The 22951-nt window shown below is 35.0% G+C and overlaps 1 protein-coding gene across 5 annotated transcripts in view; it reads right to left on the bottom strand.

The window, feature by feature from the left end:
- Nucleotides 1–11998: 11998 nt before the first annotated feature.
- Nucleotides 11999–22951, bottom strand: part of LOC138716428 (uncharacterized) — a 50124-nt gene continuing 39171 nt past the window's right edge. For all 5 annotated transcript variants that reach the window (XM_069849553.1, XM_069849538.1, XM_069849545.1 and 2 more), the window contains exon 10: nt 11999–22377. In XM_069849553.1, coding sequence (XP_069705654.1) covers nt 22180–22377 — 198 coding nt within the window. In that variant the 3' untranslated portion in view covers nt 11999–22179. The remainder of the gene's footprint in view (nt 22378–22951) is intronic.

Below are 22951 nucleotides of genomic sequence, written 5' to 3'. Positions count from 1 at the left end.
GCCTGCAGACGTACACTGGAACACGGATGCTGTGAAATCCCAATGCACACACCAAACAACAGTGCCACTACTTGAGTGACCCTCTCTTCACTCTCAGGTGCAACAAGCAGAATGAAGTGATGTACAACTTGGACATCAGCTTCCAGATGTGGAACTTGGTGGAACACTTATAGAACATATACTGTGATTATTCCTATAGCGCGAGACTTCTTGGACACACTATAAGACATGAAACAGTAAAAGAAATGAGACTGGTGTATTGTCATATGGCAGTGACGCCTGGACCACAAGACAATGCAACAAAAAATAATCTTGTCCTGGAGAAAAGTGAAAATTTTAAGAACTAGATCATCATCATCATCCATAGCGCTACAGCCCGAATAGGGCCTCGGCTTCCTTAAGAATTCTTCTCCATCAGTCTCGATCTTTAGCCACCGTCCACCAGTTCTTCACTCCAAGCCTCTTAATGTCGTCCATAACACAGTCCATCCATCGTAGCTTTGGCCTTCCAACTCTTCTTCCTCCAGCAATCCCATATTCCATCACCTTGCTAGGTATTTCACATTCATCCATTCTCTTAACATGCCCTGCCCATCTCAGACGAGCAATCTTAATAGATGTTATTATGTCGGGAGACTCATAAAGCTAGTATAATTCGTTATTATATCTTATTCTCCAAGTTTCACCATCCCTTACAGGTCCAAAAATCCTTTGCAATATCTTCCTTTCGAATGCGGCCAATCTAAATTTATCCCTTTCACTAAGAGGCCATGTCTCTGATGCATAGGTCAACACTGGTTTTATTAGGGTCTTATATAGTCTACATTTTGTGCCACGAGATAGCAATCTTGATTTAACTTGTTTTTGCAGCCCATAATAACACCTATTGGCGTTAAGAACTAGATGATATATAAAATTATGTAAGCCACAAAATTATTAATTAGACTAAAGATGTAAAAAAGATTAACTTAGATTTGTTGTCATTTAGGGAAGAAAATGGAGAACAAAAGAAAAACTACTGCATGATTGATGGAATGTGTTAAAAGTATACCAAATGATGTACTCAATAAATACGATACTTTAATTTTCTATTTTTCTACCAGTGAAGTCGTTTAAAAATGAAAATAAATAAAACTGATTAAGAAAAATTACAGAAATTCCAACTTATGTAAAATTTGAGATGTGTAAAGTGGCTTTGCAACAGTTCCTGTACTTTATCACGAGGATGTATATCATGCAAACTTCTGTTTAGTCACACATCCCTAAATGTACAATGATTGGCGTCACATTAATGCAAGAGTTTTCAAACTCAGAATAGCTCACACTCTCTACCAATCTATTACACTGCTATGTGTTGAATCTGTACTAAGCTGAAATATAACCTGGCAGTGTTATACATATTTCATTACTCTGCTTTCTAAACATCAAGAACCATTGCCAATAATTTCACAAGCAATTCACATGTATAAGGCAGATTTTTTAACTTGATATTTATCTTTTGAATTGTATATAAACATTCTTGTAAGATATTTCATAATTGACAATGTACTAATATTCGAAATTGTAGTTGTTCAACTTCTATCATATGCTTTTCTTAAAAGTCTATAAAAACTACATTAAATAGTTTAAAATTATTTCTTTCTTTATTTTTCTGAAGACATGAAGTCTTCACTTGAATTGCTGAGTAAGAACTCAGTTCTGTCCATGATTTAGTATGGTAATACATTTTTCCAACGAGAACTAAAGCCATCTGAGTATATTTCATAGATAAAAATATAAAAACTGATGCATTATAGGACCCACCCTAAATGTAAGAATATGCAAAGCCACAAAAAAAGATCAACGGAAGTAGAGTTTCGATCAATTAAATTATCGATATATATAGTTTTTATTATGTTGTAAATTAGTTTGATTTTAATCATGGCGGCAATTTCGAATGCTATAGTTAAACATCAAAAAGAAGTGGATCAAATTCTTCTAGTTGGTTTAAAATGTAAGCCTAGAATTTGAAATTATGAGATTATAAAGAGAACATTTTTACTTGCCTTATCCATGAATACAGATATGATATATAGTTTTTTGTGTGATTGTGTTTATTTAAGAGTGAAATGTTGTGTGAAACATGTAATCCTGGGATGAGTTTGAAGAAATGTAAAAGTAAACAAGATGCAGTCATGTGGAAATGTCATCGGAAATTACAAAGTATTAAATAATAAACACAGGAACGCCATATCGTAGTACTTTGTGAACTCACTTGGATAAGGGTGAAAATGAAACGGAACATCTCCACTGAAGTCCATGGTAAAATGATAATTTTACAACAATTTGTTATTTAAATTTTTTGGTCCTGGGAAAATACTAGTAAAAATGTGTTTTTGAAAAGACTAGTATTTTCCCTGGACTAAAAATGCAGTATAAATGGAGTAAAATTAGTATTTTACGTGGACCATATTAAATTTGTGGTAAAATATTTTAAGTTTTAAGTTTAGCTTTGGTTTGTTTCTTTAACTGGTGACTAATATGCACTTAATTTCATTGTTGTTGGTTGCATTAAATGACACATGTTTGTAGTATGCTTTAGTTTTGTTAAGATGATATACTTGATAATATAATAATCGAAACTATACAATATATAATCGATACTATGGAATACTCGGGATGGGTCCTATAATGCATCTGGTCCAAAACATTTTGAAAATGTGTCATTCTACGCTCAGGCATATTGTGTCTATTTGGAAAATTGATTTCACTTTTCCTATACTTAAAAAGAAAGCATGAGTATGTATTAGGATTTTGCTTAAATAGAGAGCAATAATAAATATCAATTTAATGGCAGTAAAAAGTTTATGATTCAGATGCACATTCAGATTTGAAAAACTCAATAGTTTAAACACATTACCTGTATCTAAGAATACTGTAATATCAATAAACATACAGTAAAACCCCGTTTTAACATTCCCATTTTTAAGGAACAATCTGTTAAGTCCCAGCCAAATTGCCATAAAAATAATGCAATTATTTCCAGCTTTTAAGGAAACTCGATTTAAGGAAAATCCCGCTTTTAAGGAATACTTTTCAAGTGATTGTGTGATAATGAAACTCGAAATATCGACTCAACTTCAAATAATCAATAATATATATGTATAACACACATGTTAATAGTACTTATTTTAGACTTTTCTTCCTATTTATGTAAACCCTCTTTTTAAGGAAAATTCTTATTGAAAAAGAAAAGCAATCCCTCAGAGATTTGTTAAAAAGGGGTTCAACTGTATTTAAAAAAGTAAAAGAGTTTAGAAAATTAAACAGATGTTAAATAATGGTAAACAACGTAATTAAAGCTCTCAGACTGATATGTGTATTTTGCAAGGTAAACTATGCTATAAAAAGTGGAAATTCATTCATTCTTTCTGATGTAGCTGCATTTCAAATGGAGTATTGGATTTGGAGGTGATAGCTTGGAAAACTGCTACTGTTTTCGCTATCTTTGTTTCAAATGTCTCCACAAAACTGACCAAATATGAAAATTCTAGACAAATATTTTCAATTCTAGAAAATAATATAATAACCAAGGACATTAATGCAAATCTAGTCTTTCAGGTAAGGCTCCCTGTAAAGCAGATTTGAATAATTTCAATGGAAAAATTGTTCCGGGGCCGGGTATCTGGAGAGGTCCCGGGATCGATACCCGGCCCCGGAACAATTTTCCCTTGAAATTATTCAAGGACATTAATATTTTCTTTCCAACAATTGGGCAACCAAATTATATGATATGTTTGATTTACACTGTAATAAAAATGATTGTTATACGCATTAAATTCAGTCTGGCAAAATTCTAACTCACGACCATTGAGTATCTTCATGATGCTTTGACTTCATACACGAGCATCTTTGAGACTACAGCCAGAAGAAAGCCCACAGCAACAGTTCCGATTGTTGTGTGGGTGATTGCGTAGTTGTAACACGTGATCTGGAGTGGAGACTGCAGGACATACTGCATCAGAGGTAGACGGTGTTCACTTGGCTTGATGCACTGGACATTAAAAACAAATGCAATAATGAGGATGATTAACTTTTACAGAAAGCATACAAAACACAATTTCAAGTGATAGAAACCTAACAATCATACACTAGAATAGACATTTAACTTCCTAAGCATACTTTCTTATTCACTGCAGTAAAAATATATCAACCATGTAACATCAAAAATGTTATAGGAGGTTATAAGGAGCTAATATTTTGTAGACATACATTTTCAGATAAAAACTAAACTATTGTTGATATTAATTTCGCAGTTATTTTTATTACTTCTTATGATTACCAGGAATCAACAATGTGTTCAATTTGTGACTGCTAAAATTCCTTTGATACTAATGCAATACAGTATAACATTTATTTACTTATATTTACTCAACATTACCATTACTAGCAAAACCTGGCCTGTACATAACTCAGGGGGGAATCGTTTAAATTACGCACAACTCAGAATTACATAAAAATTAGTTTTGAATATAAGATAACTTTCGAAATCAAATGAAAGTGACTAGAATTTCAATTATTAATGTAAATGCACTACATAGACTACATTTACTCTAACATTTTTCCTTCAGTCATAAACAGAGAGACTTTAAAATAATAATTATTATTTTTTATATTATACACGTTTATTATTAATCTCTTGTAATTTCAGATTTTGTTTTGTTGGGATTTGTCTCAAATTTTTTAAAAATTAATTTAACTTTGTCTTCTAGCAAATAGGTCTTTCTTTTACTGTCACATATAGGGTTGCCAACTTTTCAAAATGGAAAAATTTCTTGATTTCTATTTAAAAAATTATATATTAAAGTATTACTCATATAACCACTGTACACACACTCAGATTTTTGTGTCTTATTGTCTAATTTTTAATGACACTTTCATATTTTGTAATTGATTTAGCTTCATTTAGCAATTTACAGTTATTTTGTAATACATTAAAAAACTTTTTGCAGGGCATGTCAAAATTTTTTAACAATTTGAAGCTCTGAATTTATCAGTTCTGGTCAACATCCTTTCCTCACATCAGTCCATTTGTTCTTCATCACTGAAAACACTCGTTCCACAAACACATTCGATTCAGGCATGCTGAGTATGAAACATATGAGTTGGGAAATATTTGGCACTTTCTGCTGAGACATCAATGTGAAGAATTTGACCCATTTAGACACAACATCACCATCTTTAGCAATACAGTCAAATTTCATACAATTTTAGAGTAGGTCGAAATGAAAGAATTCCTGATAAGAAAACCTTACTGATATGGGTGACAATTGTCAGACAAAAGGTTCAACTTTCAAACAGAAGTCGTCCAGTAAATGTCACAACGTTCAGGCTCCCTAAATTATTGCAGCAGTGAGGCATACTGTTATCACATCTTCACGACGTTCAACCATTAAATATGCTCTGGTATTGGGAATATCTGATCGGAGTGTCAGACGAATCTTACACCTAGACTTCAAGTTCCATCCCTACAAAGTTATGGTGGTTCAGGAACTTTGGCAACATGGCTGACTCAACCGCTAAGATGCTTGCAGACCATATTGGAAAATGTTACAGGTGATACTGTTCTGCTCAATAATATGCTGTTTCACAATTTGGAATATTAATAGAGCCATGCTTTTTTGAGGAAGAAAGACGCACAGTCACTGTTTGCGGAGTGTATAGATCATGAGGGCAAGCATTTGGACGCTATTACCTTTAAAACAAAGTGATGTCAAAACAGCAAACATTCTTCTGTAAGATAGTAAACTAAAATTTTGAATAGAATCTATGTTGCTCTTGTTATTTATGTTTCTAATTGGGGAGATTATTTTGCCAGACCCTGTATAATTCATTTCCAAATGTTATGCATTCACAAATTAGAGCCTTGACTTCTGGAGGCCTTTACAAACTTGAGAAAGTTAATTTTAGCCTTCACTCACTCAGTCTAGTGGCTCACTTCCCTTAACTAGGAGAATTATAATGCGTCATGGCTAACATCCTAGCCAAACCTGCGTAGCTGCTACAAAACCTTGCTTCACATGGTGCTCTGCAACATTTTCTCTCCTCTATTAAAGTGGTGTCTAATAGGTTACATCTATCTTTCAAGTGCTATTTCAACAATTTTACCGTTACCTTTAGTGCAATGGCGACCCATTAGTGAGACAAGTGCTCAACATAGTTTCTTTCCTGCAGATCTAAATTCCTTGCATAGATGCACATTCGCGTATCTTTTAGTTGTTTCTTCATTTCTCATATCAATGGCTAAGTGCACAAAAATTGAAAAAAAAAAAAAGTTATTGGTACTGGTTGATTTGTCTTGGTGTAATCTTCATTCTGAACAAAGGTAGTATGTCCTTCCTTGAAGGAAATGTCATGATTCACTACTCTCAAATACTTACAGTAGCGTGCAAATTAATCCGAACAAAGTAATTACTTGCAAATCAAGATTTCAGGTATAACTCCCTGTAAAGTTGATTTGAATAATTTCGAGGGAAAAATTGTTCCGGAGCCGGGTATCGAACCCGGGACGTTAAACCAAAGGTCCCGGGTTCGATACCCGGCTCCGGAACAATTTTTCCCTCGAAATTATTCAAATCAACTTTACAGGGAGTTATACCTGAAATCTTGATTTGCATAATACACGTCACTGTTCGTTAACAGAAAACCACAATTTAAGTCACACGGAGTTAGTGTGCACTCGAAGTTGGTTGCTTGACGGTTGTCAGCTCACTTTGAGGTCTGTGGATATAGGGGGAAAAATTGGATCGGTGTCGGTTAGAGTTCCCGAGTAGCTCAGTGGTAGAGCGTTGGTACGTTAAACCAAAGGTCCCGGGTTCGATACCCGGCTCCAGAACAATTTTTCCCTCGAAATTATTCAAATCAACTTTACAGGGAGTTATACCTGAAATCTTGATTTGCATAATACACGTCACTGTTCGTTAACAGAAAACCACAATTTAAGTCACACAGAGTTAGCGTGCACTCGAAGTTGGTTGCTTGACGGTTGTCAGCCCACTTTGAGGTCTGTGGATATAGGGGGAAAAATTGGATCGGTGTCGGTTAGAGTTCCCGAGTAGCTCAGTGGTAGAGCGTTGGTACGTTAAACCAAAGGTCTCGGGTTCGATACCCGGCTCCGGAACAATTTTTCCCTCGAAATTATTCAAAGTAATTACTTATGCAAAAACACTCAAACGGGATAAAAAAAGGATCTAAGACAAACCTCAGTAATCTATGTGGCCTCCCTTGTTCCTAATAACAGCTCTGAGACAATCTGGCATGGATTCCACTAATTTCCCACAAATATTCTTCATTTCTTCATCGCGAAACATACACCAATGAGGGCAGAAATCATCTTCTCCTTTGTAGAACAATCCATTTTTTGCATTCTTCTTTTGCAAATTGACCACAAGTTCTCAATGGGGTTGATGTCGGGTGAGTTGCCTGGCCAGGGGAGTACCTGAATATTCTTCTTGTTGAAGAATTCTGTAGTTTTTCGAGATGTATGGCATGGTGCCAGGTCTTGTTGGAACACACCTCTGCCATCCGGAAATGATTTTTGCAGCTGGGGTACGATTCTGGTTTCCAATAAGTGAATATATTTGTCAGAATTCATCATTCCCTTGATAGGTATTAATGCTCCAGGCCCTTCATATGTAAAACAACCCTAAAACAATACTTTAGGGGGGTATTTGGGTGCTTGTTGGAGATGAGCTGCTGTTACTTTTTCAGATCCTTTCCGTACATAAGAAACACGGTGGCCGTGGACCTTGAAATGAGACTCATTGGAAAAAAGTACATTCTTCCAGTCATTCACTGTCCAGTGTTGATGTAATTTTGCCCACATTAAGCGTTTTTTGCACATAACAGGGGTTAGCAGTTGCTTCTTAATAGGCTTACGAGCCCTTCGTCCAGCTTCCAAAAGCCTACGCCGCACTGCTGTGACGTGAATATTCGCCCCAATGGTAGCCATTAACTCGCGGGTTAAGTCGACAGCAGTTAGTCTAGGATTTAATTTACCTTTCCTGACAATTAAACGATCATCTGCAGGTGAAGTCTTCCTTTTCCGGCCACAGTTTCCTTTTTTCTGGGGTGTGATGGATCCAGTCTCCCTGCATCGTTTTATGATCGAATTAACAGTAGCCAAACTGATGTGACATTCTGCAGCAATTTGCCTCTGTGTCATAGAAGAATGCTCTGCTAATGTTATAATTTTAGACCGTTTTTGTGGAGTTGTATCCACTTGTGAAGATGACAGAATGTACACAGGATTGCAGTATTAAGTCTTCAACACAACTGAAATGCTTGTAAGTACAAAACGACAGGCAAAATGTCACATATTATAAAAAAAATAATGACAGACCTTCAACAATGGAATTACACGTACTACAGATGCCAATTAAAGCGGTATGAGCAGCTGTGAGGCTAACAATGACAGAAAATGTAAAAATATGTCGTGTTCGGATTAATTTGCACGCTACTGTATTTTTCCATTTTCCACAAATTGTGTTTTATAGACATACAACCTTTCCATTCTTACCCATCGATATCCTCTGTCACCTCATGCACTTCATACGCATTTAAATTCTGCAGTGCTTGGGAAAAGGGACATAAGTCAGTTTTCACATACCTTTTTTTGATAATTTATTGACAACTTACACTGGTTTATGTCGATTTTTTTCTGTATGAATTATTGTAATGGGAGGAATACCTATGTATTTTTTTTCAAGCGAGCAGATGTTCCGTAAGTTGTCAATAAATTATCAAAAAAAGGTTTGTGGAAACTGACTTGTGTCACTTTTCCCGAGCACTACCGAATTCAAACACCGAAATTAACTCATATTATCAAAAAAGTGTTTTATATACTTCATTCCTTAATAGCATTCGAAAATTTCTCTCACTAACATTGAAAAAATACTAGTGCAAACATTAATAATTCCCCATTATCTACTCACCTACTACAATTCAACCAGTCACAAAGATTACAATTCATAATACTTGTGTTCACTTCATCTGCAATGCCCATCTTGCTCACCACATTACCCATCCTACCAAACTCTAAACCGGCTTCGGCTTAGCGAGTAAAGAAATTTTCATTCCCTTGTTTTCCTTTTCCAAGTCCTTCATACCTCTACACCTACCTACCTATCTACCTCACTTCCCTCTTCATTTGCTTATCAATGTATCACAATTTCTACACACACATGCATATCAGCCATACTGATATAATGGTGTATCCATCATAGTGAAGTGCTTTGTGTGGAGTGTAGCATTGTATAAGGCAGAAACATGAATATTGCGACGAAGTGAAGAGAAGCGAATAGAAGCACTTGAAATGTAGATATGGAGAAAAATGGAACGTGTGAAATGGACAGACAGAATAAGAAAAGAAGCTGTGTTGGAAAGAGTGGGTAAAGAAAGAATAATGTTGAAACTGATCAGGAAGAGGAAAAGGAATTGGCTGGGTCACTGGCTGAGAAGAAACTGAAGGATGTACTGAAAGGAATGGTGAACGGGAGAAGAGTTCGGAGCAGAAGATATCAAATAACAGATGACATCAAGATATAATATGTATCATATGTGAAGACTAAGAGGAAGGCAGAAAATAGAAACGACTGGAGAATGCTGGGTTTGCAGTGAAAGACCTGCCCTGGGGCAGAACACTATGAATGAACTATGAATGAATGAATTCATCATCATTCACTATCTCACTATCACACTTGTGGAATACTCTATCCAATGACACTGGGTATTGTTAGAATTTAACAGTATTCAAAAACAAACTTTGTAAGCATTTTTTTACTGTGTACAATGCAGTCAATGGAAAATTGTAACGTTATTGTTGTTGTTTTCTAATGCCAGGCGTTTGACAATAAAGTCATTTGACCTCTTGCACTCCAATATTTTTCAAAGATATTATCATGGCCAGCCACTGAAGCACAGATTTTGAGGTGTTCCGAATCCATTTCTTGGTTTGAGTTGCACAATGGGCAGTTAGGGGACTGATATATTCCAATTCTATGCAGGTGTTTGGCCAAACAATCATGGCCTGTTGCCAATCTAAATGCAGCTACAGACGATTTTCGTGGTAAATCGGGAATTAACTGTGGATTTTGATGCAGAGAGTTCCATTTTTTTATTGTAAACGCTTCGAAATTACTGTTTTGTTTCTCTTCAATTTGTACAATCAGTTACTTACTTAGCTTGAGATGTTTAATTATTTATTTATGTTTATTGCTAAATATATCAGGCAATAAATATGCTAATAAATTTTTCATTTGTACCGGTTATGATTTTATCTTTGTACTTTTTTTTTATCTTTTTCTCGCCTCTGTATTTGTATTTCTGGTGGTGTGGCAAAAAAGGCCTGATAGTCTTAATTCTACCAAATTAGATAAATATAATAATAATAATAATAATAATAATAATAATAATAATAATAATAATAATAATAATAATAATAATAATAATACTCGTAACTACAACTATAGTTCTTTAATAAATATGTTCCAAGTTTAGTAGTCTTGTATAAATATTTTACTTGGATGCAATTAAATTTATGAAAGCTAGCAAAAACTATAACTAGAATGATGAGAAAATAGGAAATCAGAATAAATTCTGTTTTGCAAAGACAGAAGAAAGGGCATTAATAAGTGCAACTATAGAACACCTTTCATGTAAGAGATATAGCATTATTTACCTACTTACCACTTGACACAAGATCATAGCATTGGTTTCCCATGCTACAAAACAGGGTTCAAACCCCAGCAAATTCCAACTGTAAGAGTGTAAGAGTGTTGTAGGTGAGGTATTTTCGTTTCACTTTTAATCATTGTTTATAATTCATAATGATCTTTCAAACAAGTGTGGAAAGCAACTACTACATTCCAGTGACACCAACTTCATGGGATCAATACAGCAAACATTTCATGACGCAAGTAACTATAGGAATCTCTGCAGTTTGTGCATTTGTTTCATGGCTCTCAAGGCATACGAACATGTGAAAACACAGCACAAAATAACTACAAAATACATGACATGCAAATTAAAATAAGATTACTAGTCTGTCCCCGAATTTTGCTTTCTGTCTGTGGACAAAATTCGTCCCTGGATTTAATAATTTTTTCCAGGTATCCCCGGATTTTCATGATTAATTATTACCACGTTTTCATGATGCCATAATCAAGTTAATAAAAAACTGAACTTCAGGAAAGAAGAAAAATTTATTCCACTATCCATTAAGCAACTTTTGGACATCTTTAGAAGAAGTGGCTCTTATTTCACAACAATTCTCAGTCTCTCTCACGAACTTTACGAAAATGCTGTTGAAAATCCCAGGGCCTGTGTTATTAATTCACAAGATAATATATCTAAAAAAACGTATTTATATTGATGACACCTCCTCCAGAAAGAGAAAAATCTGAAGAGACAGTGCATTATTTTCAAATGTAGATAGAACTTGATTTGGAAGGAGAAAATTTATTTCATAAAATTTCTTGCTCTGAAGAAACATATGACTTCATAGAAAATGGCAAAGTGAAATGAAGAAAATGCTGCTCTTTGCTCAAAACGGAATGGAAATTTTTAAATTTTTATCTGAAAAAATTATCCCCTGTGCACAACTCCAGAAGTTGAACTATCTCTGTGTAAAAATAGAAGTAATATTTCAGTGGAGAGAGTTTCATCAATGACAACGATATGAAAACATCCCAAAAATCCAGAATTTTAGAAACTGTTTGTGCCATGCTTTCTATTTTAACCAACTTCAACGTGACTTGTCAGAAATTTGCTGAAAAACTCGAATCAAGACTTGCTTAAAAAAATTCACTCAAACAATATTAAGTGAACAGCAATCCAATATAAATGTTTAAAATATTTTTTATATGTTGATATCTGTCCCCGGTAAATTGTGAAAAATATCTGGTAACCTTAAATTAAAATATAAAGTAGAGTGGTAGGCTACTATACAAGAAAATAAAAATTATAAACAATAAATAAAACATTTTATTCATCAATAGTTTATCAAATACAACATGCTTCGTTTCTTAGACATCACAATAAATCAGTTATACTTCATGCAAAAAACATGCTCTCTACTTGACAATCACAAGCAATCTACAAATAATACTGCAACGTTTACAAAAGGTTCAAACAAAACTGAAGACAGACCATGTGATCTATAAAATACCTACAAATAATGTAATATGTGGAAGATATACAAAATTTAAAAAAATATAAAAAAAAACAGTAGTGGAACCAATGGCTGTGATATATATGACGTAAATACGTTTTAGTTCTTCAGTTAATTTAAGGAAGTACAGTGAAACCTCTCCTTATGGACACCCCAAGATACGGACACTCCTCATATACGGACAGATTTTTATATCCCAACTGAAATAATATAGAGTTTTTTTTTAGTTGGTTATTTAACGACGCTGTATCAACTACTAGGTTATTTAGCGTCGATGAGATTGCTGATAGCGAGATGATATTTGGCGAGATGAAGCCGAGGATTCGCCATAGACTACCTTGCATTCACATTACAGTTGGGGAAAACCTCGGAAAAAACCCAACCAGGTAATCAGCCCAAGCGGGGATCGAACCCGCGCCCGAACGCAACTTCAGACCGGCAGGCAAGCGCCTTAACCGACTGAGCCACGCCGGTGGCGAAATAATATGGAAATAATGATACATTAAACTCTCGTTTATGGACACTCTGAGACATGGACAGCTGTTTCACAGTCCTAAAGCTTGCTTTACCTCCTGATTGCGGACAGAACTTGGATTTCAAGTTCTAATGTGTTACAAAAATGGAAAATTTAGTTTTGAGAACTGTACAGAAATACCTTAACATGAAACATAACATAAGGGTCTCATAGGATACCACAAGCCCAGCCGGCTACCCCTTGTTAGCTGGAAGCGGGTGGGTAAACAAAGTCATTAAATTTAACCTGTCTGATGGGTCCAAGGTTTCCGCGATCGTGAAATTGTATTCGACACATGATAGGGTTAGTAGGATTTTTCTCTTCACTTCAATCAGTTGTTCTGTTTCGAGAGACATGGCATCTGACCGTAAAAGTTAAGTTGAAAACTATAAATAACAGTACTGTGTAACTGTAGACCTAGAATAAAATTGCATGGCACAGTACTGTATTTTCCTTTTTCGGCCTTATCTACTGTAGTTCATAGTTGTAAAGAATTTACTGTAGTATGCTGTATTTAGAATTAAAGTACAATAATACACTTCATTTAAAGTGTGAAGAGATACATAATGTGTATTATAAATTTATTGTTAGATTGGGGAGCCTCCCTCCCAATAAAGGACACCTCCCAGATGAGGACAGATTGTTACGTCCCTTCGATGTCCGTAAATGAGAGGTGTCACTGTAATCAGATATCAAGGAAATCCCTGGTACTATCTCTACATTAAAGGATAAATTATTATTGTTGACAAGCTACAAGCACCTTCACTCATACAATATTAGGTTTGTTCCAACATGTTTTGGAATCGATTCTGAACTGCCTGCTCATGCGCAGTAACCCGGTGTGCGTTCCAACAAGACTAGAACTGATTCCGAACCGATACTGAACTCCCAGTTCTCTCTTCCAATGTGCTTCAGAACTCGTTTGGAATGAGTGAAATTGGTTAAGAGCAGAACTGGGAATTCTGAACTGTTGAACCATGCACAAATGGTTTAATGTGAAGTTATGGTTAAAATCCTTCGAGACTAGGCAGGTTAAAATAAAAAAAATAGTCGATTATGAGTGATTTAGAAGGTGATATATTTTATGACGAATTAAGTTCAGAGGATGAATATAATTTCAATCTGAGAAGAAGCTCCTAAGGGCTTGAAAGAACAGTTCAAGAGACATTCTAACAACGTAAAATCCCGAACTATAGTCGCGACGCTGTTATTCCCGGCGTCACTCCTCCTCTTTGCTTACGTCTTAGGAAGTGAAGGCTCTATGAAGTCTAGGTAGGTAGTATCGTTCGCCATTTTTGTTCTTTCGTTGCCAAGCTATCATACGAGGAATCTATTTGCCACTCCGTTAAACATTATCGTGTCCTAGCTCCTATGATAATAAATCAAACGCACTGTAATTCAGCAAATAAATGAGCGGCAAATAACATCCTCGTGTGCTTTCTGCGTTCATCAACGAAAGAGCAAAAATGGCGGGCGATTATATTAAGTATTTATCGAACCTTAGGAACTGCATAACGTCATCATCAGCGAATCACAAGACACAAACGTTTAAATGTAGCTAACCTGCAACGTGATTGGCTGTCGGAAATTAGAGCGACGGGACTATAACTGTGACACCGCACACAACTGGCGCATGCACCAAAAGAAGTTTGGTATTAGTTTGGAACGCGTTCAGAATTGCTTGCTGGAACAAACCTATTAAAATGCTGGAATTTCCGAACTATTTTCCTAAGCTATAATCGAATTACATTGAAAAGGCCGTGGTTTCTTATGTATTTTGCACACTTCTTATCTGGGTACATCTCTAATACACTGTGTCCCAAAAATCATGATCGGGTTTCAAAGGATTATATTTTTTGAATGAATAGAGGTAGAAATGTAAAACTGGTGCCAGATGAAAATAAAACTCTCAAGGTTTTTCGTCTGTAAGTCTGATTATACAAGATAGATGTCCAAGGAAAAATGCAATATGTTTTGTGGCTGGAAAAGTTTTAATCTGCGATTCATTAAGCATATCCACAGCAAACTCATATCTTTTGTGATAATCACCTGGAATGAAATGCAAGTAACAACTGAAGTTTATAAGGAGTCAGATGAAGACGTTTCTTTAAAGCTCTATCAACTGTTGTGTTTGGAAGTCCTTATTGTCGGGCACATTTATGAATTGATTTCTTTGGACTCTGAACAAATGCTCTTTGGATAGCTTCCATTGTTTCATCATTTGTCGATGGTTTTCCAGTATGCTTTTTCTCCGATAGACTTCCAATCTCTTTTAACTGTCTATCTCAATGACAAATGTTAGTCTCGTGTGGTGGTTCTTTGTTAAATACGTGATGAAATTCCCTTCGTACACGAGTCGTAGATTTAAATTTTGCCAGCCACGAAACACATTGGCATCAATATTGCATTTCTACCTCTAATCATTCAAAAAATATATTCCTCTGAAATCTCACCATGACTTCTGGGACACGGTGTATTTAAAAGTATATGTTTAAATGTGATTCAACATGCAATTTTTTTGCACATTGTAATATTAGAAGGGCAATAAATGTGTAAATGTTATAAACTTTACATATAAAGTGTAGGCCTACGTAGAGTTTTTGTGATCTTTTATATACATGTTTCGTTGCTCTTTTCTTATATTTTTAACTTAATGAGAGTTATTCAACACTTAGTAAATCGTTTTCTGTGAGGTTTGTTACACAATACCTTACTGTAACTGATGCAATGTCATGCAGCATTCATGTAATTGGTCGAAAAACAGATACTCGACAGTCCCAATTAATAGTAACGTCTCTAGTTGCTGTATACTATGAAACTGACATTGTTCTAAAGCCAATTATATGACATTCAGAATCTTAAATGTCGCATGATCTGTCTTCAGGTTTCAAATATTACTTCTCAACTACACTAATATTCAACAAGCAACTAGTACATACAATGATTAAGCGAAATAAATTATAACAAAACAAACCTAGATATGAAAATAAACACAGTCATATGTAACATCATGTTACTTTCTAAAATGCTAATGACTAGTTTATTAATATTTATATTATATAAATCATACAATTTCAAAATAAAATATGATATGGTAAGGAGATATGAAAAGCTGAAGTAAAAGTAATATTACTGATTAATTGTTAAGTAATTTAAATTAGCAAATAATGACTTTGCTACTTTAACATTCAGCAGATAAAAAAACATCGAAACTAGTCAACCAAGTGAAATATGTTTTCACTGGCTACCATAACATGTTGGCATAAATGGTAACGATATTGCTGACGAACTAGCAAAAAAGGACACAAAATTACATAGACAAAATAAAACTATGAACATTCAGACATTACAGACATGGACAAATTAGAAGACTAAAACGTTTTTCTTGGAAACATAATATAATTCGTCATATCAACCATCAGTATAATTCACAGAGTCTCTGTTGCTGTAAATATGATTTGTTTACATCTTTTGGTATATTTTGCAATGGTTAAGTATATTTTGTCTCGCTGTGTTGGTACTACTGGTGTTTTAATTATATCAGTGCGTTTTTTTAAAGCGCTTCAGTAAAGCACTTCATCCTTTGCTGCAGCAAAATGAGGGTCGAAAAAAAAAAACGTAAGTAGGTCAACTGACTGCAAAATGGTGGACAATTAATAATGGCTTCTATTACTGCAGTAATAAATTTAACCTTAAAAGAACCGAACATGTTAAATAGTTTCGACTTCCATGATAATTACATACAATTATTATTACTAGATGATTTTAACAATAATAAACATTGCAAAAGACCAAAACACACATTCCGCCATGATGGATCGTGCAGCAAACTCGTAAAGCGAAGTTCTGATTTGCTGCACGCTTGCTACAGCGACGGTGAAGCAAATGTAATAAAAGAACGGTCTTGCTGCAGCGCTTCACGTCTTGCTTTAAAAAAAAACGCACGGTATACTGCAGAAGATATTCAACAGTCTATTCTCCCATGGCCTGCAAGAAGACCGGACATGAACGAAATTGAAAATCTGTCCTCTGTACTGAAGAAGAAAGTGAACAAAAAGAGGCTTACAACAAAACATGGACTCAAGGACTTTCTGATATCCGATGCTGATATTCAAAGAAAGTGTCAAACTTTGGTTTGCAGCATCCCTGACAAAATCAATGTGTTAACAAAGAATAAGGGAATGTTCACAAATATTGGTAACCTCCAGACTCAATTTTCTGTTCATTATTTCTGTGCAAAATACATTTTTGTTCATATTTCTGCTGATAAATACAGCTTTGTTGCACATATAATTAATTTAGTTTAATTTGTCCACGTCTGTAGGTATCAAAATTAAAACTAAATCAGAAGCAGAAATACTCCATAAATACAATCAGGAATCACAAGGGGGGGGGGGGGAAATGGGCAGAAATAAATAAACTTTGGAAGACAAAGAGCCTGAAACTCAGAAAGGAAGCCGTAGCTATTTTCAGGTTGAATACAGGACATGACTGCCTTGCATCACATCTTTGCAAGAAGAATGTCCACCGTGCAAGATACCAGGATCGTCAATGAACAAAGAACATCTGCTTCACTACACTAAACTGAAGAAAGAAGTGCAATAGTGCTCGTTATTGGGAGGCAAGAAGCAAAATGGGTAAAATGATCCCAAAAGCGGCCATTGGAAAACAACTAGTCAATCAGCTATAATAACATCACTATTTAAAATGTTCACAAAACAAAGTCGTTATTTATTAATTCAAATAACTTAACAGTTAATCAGTGATTATATATGTGTTAAAAGAGTGTATAGAAAAATAGAGGAAAAAATATATATAAAGAGTGAACCATAAGTAATGTCATTAATTTCAGGGGGTTATTCTTTGAGATATTTCAAACAAAAAAAGTTTAATACAATTTTGCTCGTTTTTGCTTCCTTTCAGACATAAAATTTATTTTATATGAAGCATTTCATAGCATGTTTTGGGAAAGCCATTGACTGAATTCCCAATATGCTCACTCAATTTAAGATCACAGTGTATTATGATAATGAATGATTGGAAGAATTTTAGCTTCGTCCTTTAAATGTGTAGAAATTTAATCCAAGCAAATGTAACTTTTCGTTCTGAATAAGAATTTTAAAAGATTAGAAAATACTACATTATTAGGCGATGTAAACATGCTCAACAAGTCCAGTCCTGCCAACTACTCATTAAGCTTTTGTGTAATTTTCTCCAAAGGCAAGCATTCAAACTATACTCTAAATGGTTCACAACCACGAAAAATCATAGTATAAAAAACACAGCATATGCCTCAAACAATTCATACTATACAGCTGTAGTAATAACAGTTAAAGCTACCAATGTAGCTCAGTAGGCTAAGGTCAAATATCATCTTGCTATCACCAATCCTACTGATGCTAAATAACCTCGTAGTTGATACAGCGTCGTTAAAAAACCAAGTAAAAAAAATAATAAAAGTAACAGTCAATCCATATGCCTTATGATAAATCCATCAAGATATAGGATCTGCTGTTCAAAGCTAGCGTTGTATGTACTATCGTATTTTCTCCAACATCCACGCACTTTCTTTCCTAAATATACAAGTAATTTATTTATCTTAGGTTATGATGTATATATCAATTTGTTTTATTACATTTATTTTTTAATTTATTTTTAGAGTTATTTTGGTTTTTATTTTATTATTAATGACATGATATATTTTATTGAATGAGACATCATTAGCTTTAATTCTGGATCTGTTGATATAACATTTTTATTAAAAAAAATATGAGTGCACGGCTTATTAGAAATGAAGCTGGCAACATTGCCCAATTTTCCTCCCATGCAACTCCTAAGGTGGTAATGCATGCCATTATCTTCCCATGTAGATATTTCAATTGTTAACATTATGCAACTCTGGCTTTCAGGTAGTAGCTCCCTGTAAAGCAGGTTTGAATAATTTCAAGGAAAAATTATTCCAGGGCTGGGTATCGATCCCAGGACCCTTCGCTTAGTGCACGAATGCTCTTCCGACTGAGCTACCCCAGGAACTATACACGGCACCGTCACAATTTTTCCTTTATATCCACACAACTCAAATGGGCTGACAAGACGCCAGAATTCAACTTTGAGTGCACACAATTCTGTCTGACTTAATTGTGGCTTTCTGTTAACGTACCTACAGTAACTAATGTATTATGCAAATCTGGCTTTCAGGTAGTAGCTCCCTGTAAAGCAGGTTTGAATAATTTCAAGGAAAAATTGTTCCAGGGCCGGGTATCTAATTTGAGTGCACTCAAAGTTGGGTTCTGGTGTCTTGTCAGCCCATTTGAGTTGTGTGGATATAAAGGAAAAATTATGACGGTGTCGTGTATAGTTCCTGGGGTAGCTTAGTCAGTAGAGCATTCGTGCACTAAGCGAAGGGTCCCAGGATCGATACTCGACCCTGTAACAATTTTTCCTTGAAATTATTCAAATTGTTAACATTGTTAAATGGTGTTTGGATTAGCAGTACATGTGTCAGTATCAAGTTCAAATGTGATAAGTGTATAATTTGTGCCTTTTATATTTTCAGTTCTGCTCCAGTTCCCCTGTAGCAGCCCAACAAATTTCCATAATTATATCAGTGTAGACCGCCTCCCATGGCACACCCAGGGCAACGACTATGTCTGTAAATTGGTCTACATAACTGGCTTCATATGGGTGAATGACGTAAGTCAAGTACCCACCATTGGTTAAAAAAAAAATATTTTCAATTCTGAAAACGATACCACTAAAGTATGAGATTGCGATTCTTTACTCTTTACTTGCAGTGAAAAACTTGAAATTAACCAAGATGCAGAGGAAAATGGAAACCATGATGTGTTGCAGGGTATCATGAAAACGGCTGAGTAAGCAAGACAACTAACATGCATGCAATGCGTGCACATGGGATGGGTTTGAAATGCATCATGCTCCAGGATAAAATGTATTTATTTATTGTTAACTGAACTCTATTTGTGTTTAATTTTTTTTTAATTTGTCGTGAATACATTTGTTGAAAGTTTTATTTTTGTAATTTGTAATTTTTTTGATAGGGCCTTTCAAAAGTGGATGCAGGCTTATTTGAGGGCATGGGGTATTGTAGAAAATACGGTACAGTATTTTCGTTACAAGTTCTGACAGCAAATAATTTGTTTGAGGCTTTTAGCTAATATAAATTGATTACTTTCATAACATTGTAGGTAGTGAAACTGTAAACATGAAGAATGTATCATCAAATGGCATGATATTGGACAGATGGGGTGATATCAGACATTAGTGACTTTTTGTGTTTCAGTGTTGGTAGCAGCCTGCTGCTTGATGTAAATTTACTGCACTTTTGCAGGATGATTGTTGAATTAATTATCTTTGATGTGAGAACATTTTTTTTATTCTCTCATGCCACAGAATACCCATTGTTGAGTAGCAAAACAAAATCATAAAAGCCAATTATTTTTATTCTAAGAATACTTTCAAATGTGCACCCGCAACCATTGTTGATTAAGATCCAATTAATTTAACATCAGTTTCTGTTATTTCTTTGCAGAACATCACCATTCTTGTTTGCGTGAAGTGAGATAATTTTACTGTATTTCGAGTCAGTTATTTAAAAAACCAGCATACTAACAAAGGAAGGGTTTCGGCTCGAACAGGAATTTCGTATCCAAAATTTGTATACAGGCCCATCTTTACATCTCTGTAAAGCTCCCAAAAGCATTCGTTTGTGTAATGTGTGGTTTGTCTGTTAGAGCACTGTACAAGTTGAGGGGTGGGGAGAGCACTGCACAAGTTAAGGGGATGGGACACCTTACCCGTAAGCCTAGCCTAGCCTAGAACCTAGTGCAAGTGGTAAAATGTCTAAAGCCCATTTAAGAACACTTTTTTCCAACGTTCTGTCTGAAAATATTGCAGCTAATCAAAAGTATATACTGTTGTGTGAGTCATTGAATGCACACAAAGATGCAACCTTAATAAATGAATCATTCCTAGCCTAGGACATGGAATGTATGATCATTCCACCTAAAAAAAAACTAAATATATCCAGACTCTGAATATCTATTTCCTTAGACAATACAAAATATATGCTCGAAGGATAACAGATTACATAAGGACTCTTGCTGAGAATCCAGAACTTAACTTGGTAAATCGAGTGTTTATAATGGAAATGCACTCTGTTGTTCATAACCAGTTGTCTGCTCCAGTATACCGCCCTATGCTTCAGTATTCCTGGCAGTCAGCTGGTTACGTGAATCCTGAACAAGTCTCGGACTTCAAAAATGTAATTCAGGTGGCATTTGATTTTTCAGCACTGGAGTGTGGTTCAGAAGATTGTTCAGGTGTTGCTTCTGCGTGTTGTGCTTATTGTTCTACTCCATGCTGTTTCATGCATTTTATAGAGAATCCTCATGTACATTTTTAAAGACCAATACCAACCAAACGGAGAGTTACACAAATGAATGCTTTTACGTTCTTCATCACCATTGTGAGGTAAGCGTATGTACAAATTTTTAACCAAAAATTCCTGTTCGAACCGAAACCCTTCCCTTGTAAGAGGTGTTTATTTTTATTTTTTTTTTTATTTTAGTAGGTTTGTAGGTTTGCTCATATTCAGTTGAGGGAAAACCTCGGAAAAAACCTCAACCAGGTAACTTGCCCCGACTGGGAATCGAACCCGTGCCACCTGGTTTCTCAGCCAGACGCTCTAACCCGTTACTCCACAGGTGTGGACTCTAAGAGGTGTTACTGGACGAAGTGTATAATCCCACAAAGGTATAAAACTAAGCTAGGTGTGAAGTGCAGGTGCAATTATGATCCTGGAAATAAGAAGAAGGCTGTTGTCGCTGTAAAAACAGGCAAATTATCATATCAGAAGGCTTCGAAGAGTTTGTAATAGACATGTTGAGTAAATATTTTTGTCAGGTTGGTTATTTAATTTAGTTTGTAACATTTAATATCATTGTATGTTATGTAATTAAGTCTGTATTTGTTACAAAAGTTTAAAATACAGCAGCAATAATGTCTGTATTTTTAAAAAACATAAAAATGTGTCCGAAATAACCCCACTGAAGCAAGAACATGGTACAGTTATTTATAAATGTTAGTGTCCGAAATCACCCCAACTGTGGGGTGACAATGAACAGTTTTTAAATTAATGTATTACGCTCATTTCTGAACACCAGCACATCATTTGTACGCTGTCACATTCTAGAGATATATAATAATGTATAATCACAAAAAACCGCAAAATTATCCATCACTATACAACTGGTATCTTAAAAAATATAATTTAAAAAATTTCCAATATCATCCCATTTGTGGTATATGATTCAAGACATGATTCTTCTCTCCACACTTTCAATGCGCTGTAAGTTGTGATTGGCATCAAAGCTCCACAAAAATACTTCCCATCACTGGTATGAAAATAATCGACCTCTAGGTAGTAAACAAGAAATTACTACGTTTTCTTCTGATTTTTCATATTCAAATTAACAAGATCGTCCATCAACATCTTTGACACCAAAGCAATTAGAAATCCTGAAACGACAGTCACGTAGGTTGAATATTGAATTGGATAATTGAAAACTGTCAGGTGTAAAGGAAACATTTCGAGATACTGAATCACTTGCAAACGATCTTCACTCGATCTGATGCACTGCACGCCAAATCAAACAAAAGCATGAAAACAAAAGAACAAAAGAATATTTTAGCGAAATTGACTTACTACCTATGATATTGCTAGTAAAGCGTGAGGAATGTAACTACAGCATGAGCAAAGCTTCGCTATACCGCCACATAGTATCAGTACTGTCAGTGGACATGCATGTAAAGAAAGGCAATGTTAGAATCAAGGCCATAGCACTTGTGTGTATGAAGTGAAAAAAAAAAAAAGACAGGCAGCTGTATATTTGTAAGGTGTGTGTGCATATTCAAATTCATAATTAATTAATAATTAGGTATTCAATTGCACAATATACCGTATATACACGAATACTCCGCACATATTTTTTCCAGACTGTAGTGAAAAAAAAAAAAAAAAAACTGAGGTGAGCACATTATTTCAAATAAGGTTGGTATCACTTCGCTTCAAACACTTTTTTGGTTTTCTCTCCTAAAATTAGGGTGTGTGGATTATTGAATGGCGTGGAGTATTTGCGTATATATGGTATTTGTACGATTCATATACTAAAAGATGATAACACTTCCCTTTTTTAGATAAGAGCAATATT

The sequence above is a fragment of the Periplaneta americana genome, chromosome 2, assembly GCF_040183065.1.
Source record: "Periplaneta americana isolate PAMFEO1 chromosome 2, P.americana_PAMFEO1_priV1, whole genome shotgun sequence".
NCBI classification, from domain to species: Eukaryota; Metazoa; Arthropoda; class Insecta; order Blattodea; family Blattidae; genus Periplaneta; species Periplaneta americana.
Note: the sequence above shows the minus strand (reverse complement) of the source record. Positions and strands in the feature narration are given on the sequence as shown.